At 36.3% G+C, this 17,439-nt stretch overlaps 1 protein-coding gene across 4 annotated transcripts in view; it reads left to right on the top strand.

Annotated features, from left to right (window-relative positions):
- The window catches only part of THADA (THADA armadillo repeat containing), a 164,133-nt gene that overhangs the window by 11,476 nt on the left and 135,218 nt on the right, over positions 1–17,439 (top strand). For 3 of the 4 annotated variants that reach the window (XM_064648360.1, XM_064648362.1, XM_064648363.1), the window contains exons 7-21: positions 397–445; positions 1,357–1,547; positions 2,193–2,287; positions 2,576–2,796; positions 3,758–4,449; positions 5,113–5,264; positions 5,406–5,561; positions 6,731–6,853; positions 7,775–7,898; positions 9,339–9,487; positions 10,339–10,549; positions 11,909–12,044; positions 12,369–12,505; positions 12,928–13,086; positions 14,220–14,377. In XM_064648360.1, the coding sequence (XP_064504430.1) occupies positions 397–445; positions 1,357–1,547; positions 2,193–2,287; positions 2,576–2,796; positions 3,758–4,449; positions 5,113–5,264; positions 5,406–5,561; positions 6,731–6,853; positions 7,775–7,898; positions 9,339–9,487; positions 10,339–10,549; positions 11,909–12,044; positions 12,369–12,505; positions 12,928–13,086; positions 14,220–14,377 (2,753 nt within the window). Of the gene's footprint in view, positions 1–396; positions 450–1,356; positions 1,548–2,192; positions 2,288–2,575; positions 2,797–3,757; positions 4,450–5,112; positions 5,265–5,405; positions 5,562–6,730; positions 6,854–7,774; positions 7,899–9,338; positions 9,488–10,338; positions 10,550–11,908; positions 12,045–12,368; positions 12,506–12,927; positions 13,087–14,219; positions 14,378–17,439 lie in introns of all 4 variants that reach the window. The other variant, XM_064648361.1, reaches the window with a different exon arrangement.

Below are 17,439 nucleotides of genomic sequence, written 5' to 3'. Positions count from 1 at the left end.
TGGTAATGTGGGATTACTTGACATATTGTACCCTCAGCATGCAAGTAGTGTTCAGCTTCATGTGGACCTTTTATGGCTGCTGTGTCTTTTTTGGTAATTTCAGCTTTTCACTGAGGAACCAGAATTCTCAATACCATATAGGAGCAGGCCAAGTGGGTTGGAAACTCTTGTTTTGTATCAGGTTGTTGCAAAACAGCTTGAGATTTTGCTTCAGCATTGCTTGTTTTGGTCTGCGCTGAAATGTCAGTTTAATTTGTTGTTGGAGTGGAAGAAACACCACTGTATGGATAACTGTTCCTTGTAGCTGGGTATGATGTGTATGTGTGCTTGATTTGCTGGCGTTTTTCTGTTCTATTTCTCTTTTAAGTAAATTCATACCATAATTATTTTCACTAGTTCTTCAGTTTCTGCAGAAGTCGCTACTTGACATACAGGAAGAAAACAGGCAAGTGAATTCAATATAAGCTCTATTTTATCTGTTTTTGTTTCACTCTTGCGAGATAATGTGGTTTGGTTTGAAGTATCCCTTTAATTGATGAAAGATGGGAATGTCACTTTACAGTGATGTGTATTTTAAATAAAAAAGCTGCTGATTTCTTTCTTTTGTGGCAAATACGATATAAAATAGAGTAAGGCACTGATACTGTGTTGGAGCTACTACTTCTAAGGGAGATGTTTGAGTTGTGGTTTTGCTATCTGAATTGTAACTAAACAGTGTAATCAGTAGGTATAAAATTCAGGTAGAGTAATACTCTTTCGCTTTCCATGAGTGTTTAATTCAGTATTTGTGTTCTGTTTAGTCTGTCACAGCAGTCATCATTTAATACCTTGATATTTTCCATCATTGCATAAAGCGAGGTCTCTTCACTGTGGTTTCTCTCCAGAAGAGGAGGGTGCTTATTGAAGTGTTTTGTACACTAAAAGTTTAGGTATTTTCTATTTTCATGTTAAAAGAAAAGTTGAATCATAGAAATATGCTTTGCACATAGAGGAACTACTTGAAGAATGAGAAAAGAGAAAAGAGCAGCATTGCATTCTGTTGGTCTTTTTGGAAAGTGTCTGGAAAAATTCAGCTCTGCTCAGGCAGAATTGAATGAGTGAAAGTTTGTCACAGGAACCTGCAGAAGGGGCAGCAGAATTTGTAATTTTTTTTGTTAACTTCATTTTAACGGACTACCCTTGAGTCCACTTCTCTTTTTCCTGTAGTTAATGTATCTGGTCAACTCAAGCAATAAATTCGTTCTTACCATTAATTCTTTCTGAAGTTGGCAAAATGTAGGTTTCTGGGGATGGTGAAGAATGGCTTTATTATCCTTCTTGTATGCATGTTTGTCTTTTTTTTTTTTTTCTCCACAGAAAGAATCTGGGAAATTGTATTGTTCAGACTCAGTTAATGCATGATTTACTGATAGCCATTAAAGTTTCAATGATGCTTATACAGAAATTACAAGAAAATATCCAGGGAAATCTTTGGAAACACAATGAATCTTTTGTTTGGCAATGTATGTGTAGTTTACTGAAAAGCTCCACAAACTTCCTAATGGATGGTAAGTTTAGTAACATTCAAACCCAAATATTTTTATTAACTCAGTATTGTTGTCTTTGTAGTAAATACAACCCGTATGTATAAAAACTTAGTTTAGCTTGAATGGAAATTGAATTAGTGAGACTAAGAGGAGTGGGAACAGTAGTTGGTCCTTTGGTTTGTAGATTGTGGTTCTGGAGTCTACAGTTTAACTTGTCCTACTGTAAAAAACCAATGTAAATGCTATTACTGATAATTCAGAAACTAACAGAAATGCTTTTGGGACTTGCTGAATGTCTGTGCCTACCAGAAATTTATACATCTCTCTGAATTATGCTGTCAGAACAATTTATGGGTGCACTATAACTAATTATATTTTCTTCTTATACTGACATTTTTGTACAGTAGAATTTAACGTGTGTCCATAGGCTCTGCCACAGCCCTCCTTGTCTTACTGGGCAGTTCTATATTTTCTATCTGTTAAAAGATATTGACAGTTTCCTATTACACTAGAACATAAATTGCTAGCCAGGTGGACACTACAGATTTGTCATTTTACAATTACAAGTAGTCTAGGAAAATGCAATACCGTTGTTAAAATTTTTATATATAGTTCTAGCACACGTTTGCTGCACTCTAATGTAAAATATCTTTCTCTACCATTTAGCAACACTCCTGCAAACTGTCCAGACTACGTCAGGACTGGCTGTTATTCTGTTTACTAGAGCTATGTATGAACCAGTGGAGGAATTGCCTTCCTTGGTAAGTGTGTTTCTTCACTAGGACTGTGCAATGTCATAGTGTTGTTAATCTGTGCTGTCAGAGTTGTTTGGAGGGTTTGCTGATACAGAGACTTGCCAACCTCTGCCTCAGTCTTCAGCTGGGGCGTAAATCTGTTGCTCTCTCCTTGCCATCTGAAATAATAAGATCAGGGTTTTGAATTGAGAAAACTAGTGTACAAGAAATCCCTTCACACCTTCTAAGTTGTGCCCGAAATAGCTTTTTCTCCTGTGCTGACATACTGTAGTGGGTGTTATTTTGCTGTTACAGGTCAGTGACTTGCTTCTTGGGACAGTGAAACACACGGGCGTGCCGGCGTGGTTTGTGAGTAACTGTGGGGCTCTGTGCACGGCAGAACTCCCTGACTCAGTCCTTCTCTTTCTTTGCCATGGAGCACTGGCTATGCTGGATTGGAAGAACGGCAGCATGGGTGAAAATGGAGAGAAACTATTATTAGATATTGCATCAGTCTTGTTGTCTTTGAGTTCAGAGTAAGTTTGTGTTTTAATTTGTGTTGTTTCATGTTTGGGAGGAGTGGTTTATCTTTCTACTTCTGTTTTAACATAACTCCTATGGTCCTGGTGAAATATCTCTGTTTTCTGTGAAATGATACTAGATTTTGCCACAGCTCACATCAGCTTTTTAATATATTCAGAATAACACTGTAAATTTGAAAAATATAAGGATATTGCATAGATAATTCTAAATGTCAATTTATTCTTGCACGCTAAAGTAAAATTTTGTTTTCTAACATGAGTGGGATTAATTTACCACCTCCTTTATGATAAGGTATGTCAGAATCAGTTCTTGTGTAGTCAGGTAAACTTTAGTTTCAGGACATTATCCTTCTTAAAAGTTAAGAAGAAAACAAAGTGTGCCAGTTCGTGAAATACTTGAAAAAAGATGAGGTTGTTTTTTTTCTTACTGCAAGCATTGACTGCTTGCATCTAATGGCCTTACCAGTGCTATTGGATTGGAGGTTAAAACATGTATTCAGTTCAACCTTTGTTCCTACACTGGAGGTCAGTTTTGTGATTTTTGTTTTTGCACGTAGGGGACTCAGTTTTGATGGTTTTATATGGCAATGAAAAGTTTTCCTTATATTTTCAAGGAGCATGCAGTAACATAATGCTGCTCAAATATCAGCAGCTACATAGGAACTTTTATTTTTGCTTTTTAAAATGAAGTGTGGCATGTCAGGTTTCTTTTAATGCTTAGGGAGTTTAGCTGTGGCCACTTAATAGCATGTCAGGTAACAACCATGCAGTTTACAACATTCAGTTCATCACTTCTGTGCTCATTCCTTTTCCTTACGGAATGGCTAGTGTCTTCTTACCTGTTTTTGTGTAAGGTAAATGAATGTGATGAATAATTATTTTGAAATACAATTTTTTTTTTTTAAAGTGATAAATGAAAATAATAAACTTTATTTTTGTTTGTTCTTTTTAAAAGATTAAAAGAATCCAGTGTGGCAACATGTTTGTCTAGAGTCCTTGCTATTTGGACTAATTCAGCCCTGGCTGCCCTTGCTTCGGGCTCTCCAAATCTGAAAATCAAGCTTAATGGGAACTCTGACATAATTGGGAAGATGCTGGAATACATTTATACACACTGGGACCACCCTCTGGATGCCATTAGGCACCAAACCAAATTGATATTCAAGAATCTTCTTCAGATACATCAAGGCACCATTACTGGATCCAATGAAGAATCAGACCCATTCTTTTCAAGGCTGATAAAGCATTTACTAAGCTTGGATTGGCATGTGAAAGGGAAGTACTCTTCTCTTGGCTCTCTTGTGGAGTGTGTGGGCACTGAAAATATACTGCAGTTGGACAGAACAATTCCAGTACAAATCCTGGATGTGATGAATGATCAGTCTCTTGCACCTTATGCTAGTGATCTTCTGGAAACCATGTTTACAAATCACAAAGCCCATTTTTCTTCGAGTTTTCGAGAAAGCACCTGGATTGATCAGTGGCACAACATCTGGGTTTCTCCTCTTCTAGAAATACTATGTGAAGGGAACCATGACCAAACTACTTACATAATAGATTACTATTTACCAAAATTACTCAAATGTAACCCTGACAGCCTGAGCTACATGATTAGAATTCTTCAGGCCTCTGCAGATGCTAATCTGGGTAAGAAAATAAATTTAGTGTTTGTAATTATAATTGTTTTTTTAAAACAAAAATCTCAGACATGATTTTTGATCTATTATTGTTGTTAGAATTAACTTGGGAGAAAAATTCTAGATGGTTATTATTGCTATTAGTATTTCAAGGTGAAAGTCATAATAACCACAAGTGTGTCTTCATGACATGAGCAAAATAATTACTATTCCTTCCCACCTAGTGGGTGCCTTACTGTTCGCTTCAAATGCCAGGGTTTATTATGTATCTGTATTTCCTTCTACTGTTTTTTGGTTCCACTGTTATTTCTTACACAGGCATGTCCAGTAACAGGGTTTTACAGACTGTTTTTTCTTGCAAATATGTGCACATGAGATTTATGTTTCTCTTTTAGTTTTTGATGTGATTTAGTGTAATTCTAAAATAATGGCTTGTGAGACCTCGTAAGGTCTTCTTTTTCATATGTGTCCAAGATGAAGCTTCTCAGGAACCAGGCAATTTAGAACTAGTTTAATCTATAACAGGACCATCTTTTGGGATTTACAGGGTAGAAATAAAAGGGGGTGGAGGTCGGTCATGTGGAAAGTGTTGGGAGTTTCTGACAAGCATTGCAAACAGTACATTGTTTGCATTACTCAAACTATAATTATTACTAGTTTTAATTTTTTTTAGGTTCTTGTAGTACTAGAGGAGCTCTTGGAGCATTAATGGCATGCCTGAGAACTGCCAGGGCTCACGGACACCTGGAGCTTTCAAATATCATGAGCAATGGTCTTGTATCCACTGAATGTATAAAACAAGGTCTAGTTCATCAGCACAGTCAGGTAAAGGTCAACCTTTTATGTGTACTTTTAAATTAGAACAATTGCTTTGATCCTGATCACTATGTCAGCATGGTTTTAAAACAAAGATATCATCATAGGTGCCAGTAACTGTTTTATGGTTAACTTCCAAATATCTTTCAGGTTTGCATTGATGCTTTAGGTTTACTTTGTGAAACCCATCGTACCACAGAAATTGTGTCTATGGAAGAAATGCAACTAATTCATTTTTTTATGATGTACAACTTGAACAGTCAGTCTCCTTCAGTAAGGCAACAGATCGTTTCTATACTGAGAAAGGTAATTTCAAATGTTAAGCAATGTCTAATGTTCCTGTTACATTAGTTATAGTGACATTAAAAAAAAAATTATTCCTGAATATGTTACGAAGTTGCTCATCTGAAAGAACAGAAGCTCTAAGACTAAGACTTTGCTGTATGTATTACCCAGCTGAATGGTGTTAAGTCATTGCAGGCAAGGATGACTTAAACAAAAGATCAAGTGGTAGGCACAGTAATTTGCTGGGGAATGGTAGCAGGTGTTGCTTAACCCGTCAGTGTGTGCACAGTTTGCCAATAGCAAATCAATGTGCTTTAAGGTAAGCAATGAACCTCGTGTTGCCTTTGCTGCAGGCTCAGATTGTGCTTACATAGACTTGTCACACCTCAGGCAAATTCACAGTCACTTGATCAGCCTCAGAAACCTCACCTGGAAGACAAGATAGAGGAGTATTAATGGCACAGCATGGCAAATGTGGCTGTGCCATTGCAGTCTGCAGGGATTGAGTCTGTCAACACTGTGGAAGTTGTCGAGGTCACGTGTAGTTCATGGCAGAAGCGTGTAGGTAAAATGAGAAAACGGTGAATGCATAAAGAACGTTTTGGAAGACATTAATAGGAAAAGAAAACAGTGTGGAATGAGAATATAACTAATTTGAGATGGGTGGTAAATGAGGAAATAGGTTTGCAGAAACAAAAGAGAAATATAACTCTTTCAGTTCTCGCCTGTTGCAGACTGAGGAACATGAGATGGAGGAATTGTGTTAGAGGGAGTGTAATAAGAAAGGAGATACTACCAGGGGGTAATAAGAGAGATAGAGGAAGCATTCTATAGGTGCTAGTCAAACTCTTAAAGAGACACTGAGGCTGTAAAAATCACGTACATTAATTGAACTTTTTTATATGTTCCACAGAAAATGAGGAGGTGGGAGGAGAAGACTAGGCATGAATTTAAGGAGGAAGATGAAAGCAGGTGTTGGAGGTCAGAGGGAGGGGAATAAAGGTCACAAGAGAAATGGGAAGCAAATCCTTGGTTTTGGAGTGGAGAGAGAAGGATCTGTTCTGTGTTGTGTGCAAACTTCCTAAATATTACAAACAATACAATCTGGAAAATAAGCTGAAAATCTGCCTTTCACTTATTTAACGGTCAACGATTCTTGCCTTACTTATGTTTTGCTTTTGTTTTAAAAGTTATTTTGTAGGATACAAGAAAGTTCCCAGGTGCTTTATAAATTGGAGCAAAATAAAACCAAGCAAGAGTTACTTGAAAACTCAACTACAGTGCATCCTTTGGGGATTTTGCAGCAATACAAAGTAAGTTAGACTGCTAGCCATACAGATGTAAGAGGTGGGATACCATTTCTGAAAGTTTGTTGTTCTTGAACAGCTCTGAGTAAGTTAGGCTGTGTGTGTATTAGGAAATAGTGCAGTGCAGAAGGAAAAAATCTGTAAAACCAAACAGTGCTGAGGAGCTTGTCCACTCTGATGCACTTACACAGGTTAATTTTGGCTAAATATACTGTTGTTGATGAACTGAGTGCCCATTAGTATTTGGGGGTGTCTTCAAGGTCAATGTTTTTCAAAAGCAATAAAGATTATTTTCTGAGTGGTTGCTCCATGATGTGAATTAAAGCAGCAGCAAGTGAGGAATGGCTGGAGATGTAACCACAATCCAAAAAAAAAAAAGAATTGGGTAAATGTCCTGTCAGCTGTTGGCCATTTAGTAGTGAGTTTTAAATGATGTGTGTTACGTGAACTTCAAATAGAGATCAGTTGAGCTTCAGCCTTTTTCTTGCTCTCCAGAATGATCAGTGAGTGAGAGAATGACTGAGAGAGCTTCAGTATGAAGACTCCTTTTGTATTTGTCCTTTTTAAGGACAAATTAAGCCTTATTTAAAGGCTCACGTCGTTTGTTTCTTTGTGTTAAACTGTTTCTTTTTCTTGAGTTCTACTTTTCTGGGTCAGCTAATTTTCAAGTTTTGATACAATGGCCATCTTTTTGTGGGAGTGGGTAAGGGAAACTCTTGGGTTAAAAAATCCCAAAGGATTGTCCAGCCTTCACTGCCTCTAGGAAACAAGAAATTTTGTCAGTACTACAAAGGAACCCCTGCCATTCTCCCAAAATTAACTGTAAGGTCATAATTTTCTGGGTAACATGTAAAGCAGAATGTCCTGAATTCGGTTACTTAGACTTTTGCTTGTAGTGCATCTTAAATTTTTTCTTGTGATTTTCAGGATTTCATGTCATCTGTATGTGACAGACTTTTTGAGGTATTGTTTCCTGGTTCATCACACCCAACCAGATTTTCTGCACTAAGTATTTTGGAATCAATAGCAGAAGTATTTTCTGTTCCAAAAGGTGAGAAGCCTAATTTATAGACTGGAGGAATGAGTGGTATTGGAGAAGATTCTTTTACACCATCTAATAAATTTCTGTCAAAGTAAAATAGTATTCTTAGTCCTTAATTTTTATGGCATTTCCTGGGTTGATTTCATTTTACCTGAAGGAAGGATAGTAAGTTTTATTGGAAAAAGGAATATTGAAGTGAAAGCAAATGTTTATGGCCTGTTGAGTATCTTCCATATATTGGGATTCTCTTGCATATCCTGTTTTTTAGCAAGGGTTTTCAATGAGTTTTTGTTATTATGAACAAAACTTCTGGACAAGTTCCAATATATTTGATAACTTACTCCTTTATCCTGTTCAAACATCTTGATAATTTAAAAAACTGAGTTCATAAAAACTCTTGATTGAAAACCTTGCATCTCCTCATGATATTATTATACAAAATAAGAAACAGTTTTAATGACCAGTTAATGATGTTGTGCTGCTGTTATTTTAAATTTTCTTCATGATGTTATGGAACCCCAATTCAAGATGTATTAGTTAGAGCCTTGGAGTACTGATGGTCTTGCTAAATCTTGTCTTGGGATCATATGGCCAACATAAAAGTATGTTTCAGACTTAAATTGTAACTTTTTTTTTTTTTAAGAAATTATTTGTGTAAGATTAAGGTTGCTTTTGAGAGGAAAGAATAAATGTTGTTTTGTTAGAGCTTTTCTCAAAACACCTTGATAAATGATGAACACATTAATTTTATTATTATGAATATGTAGTATATTGTTACTGCCTTTTGTTAATAGAAAGTTGTATTGAGAGTTTATAAAAAAAGCTTAGGACTTCAGAAACCTGACATTGCTTTTATAAAGGAGGTTTAGTTGCTATTGTGTTCTCTGCTGGATGGTGGTGCACATTGTTTACATCTTAAAAATTCTGGCTTCTTTATAGCATTATATCAGTCACCAGAGGTCACGACTCCTTTACATAAAAATTAAAAGCAAAAAATTGTAATGGCTTACATTTTGGGGGATTATTCCTATGACAGAAGAACCAAAAGACCAAACGCCAAAACACACTGAATTTTTTAAACCTTTTTTTGAAAGTAATTATTGTCTATTATTACATACTTCCAGGAAAATAATTTTCAAGCAAAGCTAAAATAAAGGTTATTTCCAGTGCTGAATTTAAAGGTAATAAATGGGATTCTGTTTTTGGCAATAAGTTACTTTCAGTATTACTAAGAGTAATTTTTTTGGATAAGGTAAGCTTCTTTTTCCCCCAGCAGTAACTAGGGTATTTTAAGACCTGTTAAGAGTAGTAAGTTAAAGTTTTAGCTAAAGCATTATTCTGACCTTATTGTTATGCTTCTTGTAGTGTAGTGAAGCAGAATGTGAATACAGTGCTTATTGTGGAAAGAGTTACAGCAAAATTATCTAAGCCATTGATTTCTTTGAATAGGTCAGGCACAAGTTTTTCAGTTGGATCAGGTGATTGATTCTACTCGTGTCCAAACTTTGATCCAGTGTTTTGCCAGTACTTTTGAGGAAGTGAAAGTTCTGGCATTTGGGCTTTTGATGAAACTACGTGATGTTGCATTTAATTTCCAGGTATGGAATTTGAGAGAGTTTAAAGGGAGTAATTTTGTGAAAGATGAATGTTCTGTATTATGCCAGGTACTTGGGTTAGGTACAAAGCACAGTTCCTGAAACTTGGAAGTCAACCCAAGTTATCTGCAGTAGTGTTCATTGCTAACATATTTTATATATTTTTATACAGCTTCTGCCCTTACCTAGGGAGGCTTGTTTTACTAATGGATGAAGGCATTTGGGAAGTTCATTGGCTGTGACTGTGAACTATCAGAGAACTCTGTGACTGTGAACTATCAGTTAATATGAACTCCTTGCTTAACTGTGACTTCCCTTTGGAAATGATTGAGGCATTTTGACTTGGTTATTCTTGTATTTTAAGAAATTCAGCTCCTCGTTTTTTTTCCTTTCTGATTGATTTCAGATTTCATTATATGATGATATTTTTTAATTTCTCACAAATTTTGCCCTTTGAACTCAATACTGATTTTTTTGCTTATTAATTAATAAAAGGTGACTTTTAAATTAATAAGTACTGATGAACAGATACTGTTTCCTGGTAAACTACGCTTCTCTGTGATGTCCATTAGCAGATAAAACACAGTCATGTTCCTGTGAAGTGCAGTGTGATTGCATATTCCTTTATAAATGACTTTCCCCATCCTCAATGTGTATGTAATTGTATGCTTGCTGAATACATGCACATGCATGTTTTGACTGTAAGGTGATCAGTGCACAAAATAACTGTTTCTTCAGAAATATGTACCAGCAAACTTAATGAAAACCAGATTCTCAGATTTCAGGGTGGTAAATAGCTTAATTAAATCAATATGAAAGCTCAAAAAATGAGCATTATTGTTGTTTTTTTTCAGGATTCTGGAAATATAGATCTTCTATTCCAAGCAGCAATGGATCTTAGCACAAGTACCAAGCCATATGATTGTGTCACTGCTTCGTATTTGTTGAACTTTTTAGTACATCATGAAGGATTGCAGCATATTTGTTTAGGAAAATGGGTTGAGCATAACACCCAGGTGGATGAAAACACATTAGTGAGTATAGTGGAGAAGAACACTTTGGCAGGTAATATTTTGGGGAAAAAGTTTTTTATATTTATTTGAAACTTTACTGCTTTTCCTTATGGCTTTTTGGTAGCAGGCTTAGTAAGAGATGCTTATTTCTAGCAGGATTTTAAGTATATTTTGTTTTGCTGTTAAGAAGCCAGGTGCCTGGCTTAATCTGGGTTTGTGTTGAAGTTACTGAATATCCTAGAAGATGGCTTGTGTTATTATTTTGACTAGTTACATTGAGGCCCAGGTAGTGAGCCCGGTGAAGCTGGGCACATGAAGTGCAGGGAAAGGAGCCTCTGCTTCCTCTAAGACCTCAGTCACCCAAAGGGAAGGCAGCAGTAGTTGGTCTGTGTATGTTCCAGTACTTGATGTTTGCAAAACTGCCCCTTGATGCTCTGGTCATTGGAAGCCTTTTTCTGAGTAATTTTCAGTCCTGCACATACACATCCACAGTAATCAGGCTTTGTTCATATCTGGAATATTTTTCTTTGGTTTAGTGCCCCTGGATGAAAGATGACAGGGCTCTAGAACTGGCAGGTTTAGCCAATTTCTTAATCAGGCTTCGTCCACCTTTTGTAATTTTCAATAAAACTCAAGTATTTAAATTCGTTATTTGTGATAAACAATTTTATATAATTCGTAGATTTTTAGCAAACTAAGTATTGTGTACTTTTTGTGCCATTATTGGCTTCTCTGTAGATGCCTATTAATACGTCATATGCAGTGAAATAGTGATTTTGAGACATGGTTGTTGTTGCCATAAATGGAGGAAATGTTTGGATAACCTCATGTCTCATTGCTGTAGAGTATCTCCTGTTGTTAGTCATACATGGTTCCTTGTTAGAGTCTATATTTCATTCAGATTCTGACACTGAGATGCTGGAAGGTATAATTAAAATAGGCACATGTATCCTTGAAAACTGGTCAGGTTCTTTAGCGGAAAACAGAGGGTTCAAATATTTAACCATGAACTTTTGATGTTTAGTATTCTGCTGAACTGGAGAGACATTATATTAATGTGCCTCTGAAGTCTGACTTGCAGTGTGTCATAGGTAACTTCTTGTGACTTCATCATAACCTGTGGGATATTCCCCAAATGTAGGATCAGGATTGGGCTTTTCACAGCTACCATTTGATTCAGATAGATTAAATTGACTATACCAAATATTGCTGGAGTTTAGGTTACTGAAAATCAACAATAGCCTATATTTAAGATACAAAACAGAGAAAAGTGTAAACAAGGAAACTGAATTTTCCATTGAATTGTTGTGTAAACAGGCCTTATTCCTTAAAATAATTCTTAAAGCAGATTTATTTCTTAGAAAATACAGTATATATGTATAATGCAAATCTGTGCTTTTAAAAATTTTAGTTATCAAGCTTTTGTTGATGAATGTTGAAGAAGAAATATTCCAAGCCAAGAAGTCTCTGCTTCGAGCAGCAGCATCGTTCCCAATGTATGGGAGAGTGCATTGTATAACTGAAGCTTTGCAGCAATTATCCTTTAAGTAAGTAAAACATACTAAGTTGTAACTCCATGTTTAAGTGCAGTGGAAGAGCTGTTCAGAACATAAAAGCATGCAGTATTATTTATAACAAAATCCAGAACCTGGATCTGGCTGCTGCAGTGTTTAGCTAGCTCTTTCATACTTCCTTTATATATGTTAAACTCAGCCTTAGGACTTTTCAATCTGTACCCTATTTATAGTTTTCATAAATACCATTGTGGAAGTGTTTGTAATTTCAGCTCTTTCTTTTAAATTTAAAATTATTTTTAATCCATGTTATGACATTTTTGATTGTGATTTTGGTTTTGATTTTTTTTTTTTAAGTAACTTGACACTGGTATCTGAATGGAAGGAAATGGTGACCAGGCTCATTCTGATGTCATACAAACTCTCTGCTGTGGTATCACCAGTAGTACAGAGCTCATCACCAGAGGGTCTTATTCCAATGGATACTGATCCAGGTAAAGAAACTAACAAACAGAACCCCCAAAGAATTCTGTTAAAATCTGATGCCCCTGAAGTTGTGTTTGTTTTGCAGTGATTCAGAATTAGAACGAGCACCCCTCCCTTTCAGTTTCTTGTAGTGTATCATAATCTTAAACCACTCTTTTAACTTCTGATAAAGGTTGTCCTGACTTCTGCACTAAAAAGCCCCAAACATCTGCAGATTGTGTTGTTGCATCACTTCAACAGATACAAGAGGGGGACTGTAAATTCAGTTTTCTTCCTTAATCATTCTAATTGCCGTAATTTTACATTTTTATTTTTTTTAATGCTAATAGCTTTCTTTTGCACTTATACACCCAAAATTAATTACATCAGTATAAAGAACTTGAAGTAAAAGACTAAACCATCTTAAATATCCCTCTTGTTTAATATGCAGAAAGTGCAGGTCGTCTGCAGATGATTCTGAATGAGATACAGCCACAAGACACGAATGATTATTTTATGCAAGCAAAAATTTTGAAAGAACACTGCAAAGAAGAGTCTGAAAAGCTGGTTGACCAGAGGCCAATGAAAAATACTTGCACAGAAATGAGAGGTAAATCCAGTGCTGTATTATTAATTAAACAAAGGTATTTTTTATGGAGTAGGCATTTTATGTGGGTTATCAAAATTGAAAATTACTTGCTCCATATAATGTTTTGGTTCTTATCTCTCAGCAGCTAGTTACTTGGACATGATTTTAAAGACTAATTCACTGTGTTTCTGGAAGACTGTGGTTAATCTCTCTTAAGGCACTAGTGAAGTTTAGTTGTTTTGATATTGGCCTAGACTCTATTGCCCTAACTGTGCTGGCCAGGTAATCTTTGACACCTTTTCTATCAAGCAACACTTCTAATGCATTTCTTGTTGAAAGGTGTTATTATGATTTCCCTTTCCAGTGTACACAAGGCTGATGGGGAATATGTTCATGCAATACAACTTGTTGCATGAAATTACATAAACAGAAACTTCAGTTAAAAAGATTCCAGTGGTAAAATGTTAGGTAGTATTTGTCTGTTTTAATGAATAACAGCTATGAAATTAAGCCTTATAGTGATAAAGAAATTGTAAGCTTCGGCGTCTTTAGTGTATGCCAGAATAAATTTATAGAATATCTGTACATTTTTAAATTTAATCTTTTGTGCAAGCTTTTGAACTTCCTTTCCTCGCTTGTTTTTTTTCTGTGTTTAAAGTAATTTTGATCTGGCTGTATGAAAGAAGTGGATAAATACGTAAAAGTGTCACAGCGGCCGCCAGATGGGGGTGTTGCGCTGTAAACGCAGTGCATTTGCCAGGCCTCTCCCTTCTGGAAGGTGTGCTGTGAGTGATGGATTTAGGAATGATGGGGAGCTTGTTGGAGCCTGGCTCCAAACTTGTAGATGTTTCTATAGTTCAATGTGCTGGTAAATAACAATTGTGACCCAAAGGCCTCTACTCTTTAAAACAGCACTGTTCTGGTAAAATTCATGCTACAGCCTTTCCCAAGTGAAATAAAGTACAGCAAGTGTTGAGGAGCGGAAACAATTAGGGTCAGCAACACTGACTTATCTTTTGGGTAGTAAAGTTTAGAAATTTTTTCTTAGTTAATTGTGTTTTCTAAGAAGATCAGGCTAAGTGCAGTTTAAATTACATGTCTGCAACTGAGAACCTTGACTAACACTGTTGCATTTGGTGGTTTTTATTTTTAAGGTAAAGAAAGGCAAACGTGTGATGTCACAGCTCAAATGGTTCTTGTGTGTTGCTGGAGAAGCATGAAGGAAGTATCTCTGCTCCTAGGGACACTGTGTAAACTTTTGCCTTCACAGACTACATCTGAACCTTCAAATGGGTTGATTACTATAGAACAGGTAGGGAAGTAATTCTTATTATAATGCCTGCAATGTCTTTTTGGGTAGTAGTGAGGGGAAGGCAGTTTTCAGAAAGCTTTTTTCTTAAATCTACTTCCATATATGGGCCATTCACTTAAGAGTTGGTCTTGATGATCCTTGTGGGTCCCTTCCAACTCAGAATACTCTGTGATTCTGTATGGGAAAAGTTGTGGGGTTTTAATTTTTTATTTTTTGTATTTGCCATGTTCTTGTGCTTTTCTTGGTTTATTATACTTGGTTAACAGTCTTGTTTTTGTGAAGTGATGTTCAGAAAGCATAACTACAGTAGAAACATGTAAGTGAAGAAATTATCATTATTATTATTGACTTCTAACAAAGAAAGAAACTAACAAACTCAAGGAATATTAATTCTAATTGTATTGGGTTATTTATGAGATGTATGCTGTGTTTGGGGATACCAATGCCTGCCTGTCTCCCCACCCTTTGTTGCTCTCTCTCTCGATATATATAAGGCACTTATAGAGCTGCTAAAAATCTTCTAAGCTGATGTCACATTCAGAATGTCTTCTGTTTCATTTTACTTAAAGCTCTTCATTAATTAAACTTCATAGCCAATAGTTCTAAAAGTTAAACATGCTGACTAGTCTTAATCTTGTCCTTCATAGGAGACTGAATTATGAATAATTTGTATGTAATGTGACTCTCTTTTTCCTCCAATTTTTTTGATTTAAGGGATCAGAAATGTTAATATGCCATCTGGGTCTCTTGTACAGTGTTGAGTTTGGTGTTTACAAGAAATTAGATTACCACAGGCATTTATTTGGGAAATATTTTATGTTTATTAAATTTCTGTTTTTAATGGATGACCTTTTCATTTCCATATGGTTTCAACAAAACCAGTCTCTCCATGGAAGGTTGAAATATGCAAGACTTACTACTTTTTAACTTCTTTTTCTTTCCAACAGAAAATACTTAGTTTTTCCTTAGGTGTTAGAGCTTTCCATCTTAAAATAATTAATAGTAGAATGCACTGCAAATCTTATTTGTCATGTTATCTATTACTGGGTGTCCCAGAAATAGGGTTGGCATCTTTATTCTTGCAGTGTCTCTACCCTTCATGTTTTCATCTGGTTAACAGCTGTGCTTGTATTGTTGCAGAAGTCTGGAGGGTAGATGAGAGAACAGATACTCATTTCCACCATTTATGGTCATTAATTTGCACCAGGTCAAAAAGGAATGAGTTGGCTTTTACTGTAGCATCTCTGTCTTTAGAAAGCAGACATTAGTAGATACCCTTTCAGAAATGCTGTGTTATTAAGCAAGGAGCTGGACTTCGATGATCCTCGTGGGTCTCTTCCAACTCAGGATATTCTGTGATTATATGAAGATACCTTCTCTTCCTATAGATGCCTCCTTAGGTTACATATGCTTCAGATGTCTTCCTGTAAAACAGAATGTCTGCATTCTAATTTGAAGAATGCGAACTGATTTGAAGTCAGTTTGAAACCCTGATTTTCCTTAGGCTTGCAAGGAAATACACACAGAAATACGATTTCACTGAATGTATACAAATAGAAGTACTGTGGGCATTTTTTCTGCGTTTTTGAAATTGGCATTACTGTATTGTACCAAAAAAAGGTGATTTCATCATAAGTGACTGAAAATGTCAATACTATAACTGCTGTGGCTTCAGACTTCTATTAAACACTTTTTGGTGTTGACAAGTAAGACAATTGGATTTCGGAATCCTATGCATGTAGAACCTTCCTTTAAAGTTGCCTGTTCTTTTTCTTCGTTCTGTAAGTATTAAAAGAGATTTAAGAATACAGAGAAGAAAATCTCGAGAGAAACCTTGGTCATCTTGCCTTGAGTCAGGACTAAGTAATCGTTGAAAAAAAGTCTGATAGCACAGCTTGACCGGTCTGTTGTCATCCTGTTGTAAACCTTCCCATCTTGTACCTATGTAGGAGACCTTGGCAAAGGCAGCTCATGTATGATACTTTGTTGTTGCTGCTAGGAAGTTGGGACAATATCAGATTTACTCTCTCCTTGTCTTTTGAGTTAGAGATTGGGTTTACATGGCATTTGATACCACTGTGCACACTGACAGTAACATCTTCAGCTCCGTGGTGTGGAAATGCGTGCATGGAGCAGCCTCAAAATACTGTATCTGGAGTCGCAGTCTTCAAAGTCTAAGCTGTCCTACCATGGTTGCTTTGCCTTCAGAAGCAGACATAGGAAGGGCATAGAATATCTGGAGTATAGTATATCTCTCTATTCAAATACATAATCGACTTTTCATTTTCCATCTGATCCTAAAAGTCCAGTGATAACAGGCTCAAAGGTCTGCCTGTTAAGACGGTCAATAAAAATAGTATCATGTCCTAGTACCACCAGGTAATTGGCAAAACAATATCTAACGAAGACTGTGTTGAGTTTGTCATATGATCTGCAAATCATGAGAGTGCTCCAAGCCTGGAGGAACCTTAGCTCTTCCTCAAACTCCTGTTTATCTCACCTGTGAAGTTTAAAGACTGCTTTGAGAGATAAGCTTGCCAGAGCTGTGTGCCATAGTGAAAAGACTTAGTTGTCCCAATGCCAGGAATTCTGCTTGTTAACCCAACAGTTCCAAGAGAGCTGATCTGAGCCCTTTTGATGGAACACTGAATTGACAGAAGGCTTGTAGGTACTGACAATCCTCAGTACTTGCTACTTCTTTGTGCCATCAGTGCAAAAATGTGGCTCCCTTTGTTGCTTTGGAGCAGATGCAAGCAATTTGTTCTACTATAGGAGGAATTAAAAAAAAATAAACGAAACCCCCAAAACCACCAAAAAAACCAACCTCTCTTCAGTTCTTAATGTAATCAGTCTTATCTCCTCTGGAGGTTCATAGTGTTTGGCAATATTTCACAGACTACAATTAGTTTTGAATTGAGATGCTTTTGCAGTCCTTTGTGCATTTTAAGCTATCCTCTATTAATGGTTTGAAAAAAAATCCACCATCTAGAATGTAGAACCTTACTACAGTGGCATCTTATTTATGTGGAGGCACAAATGTACCAACCGCTTTTCAGAGCCCT

This window comes from Pseudopipra pipra, chromosome 3 (assembly GCF_036250125.1).
Source record: "Pseudopipra pipra isolate bDixPip1 chromosome 3, bDixPip1.hap1, whole genome shotgun sequence".
NCBI lineage: Eukaryota > Metazoa > Chordata > Aves > Passeriformes > Pipridae > Pseudopipra > Pseudopipra pipra.
This window is presented reverse-complemented; position numbering and strand designations above follow the sequence as displayed.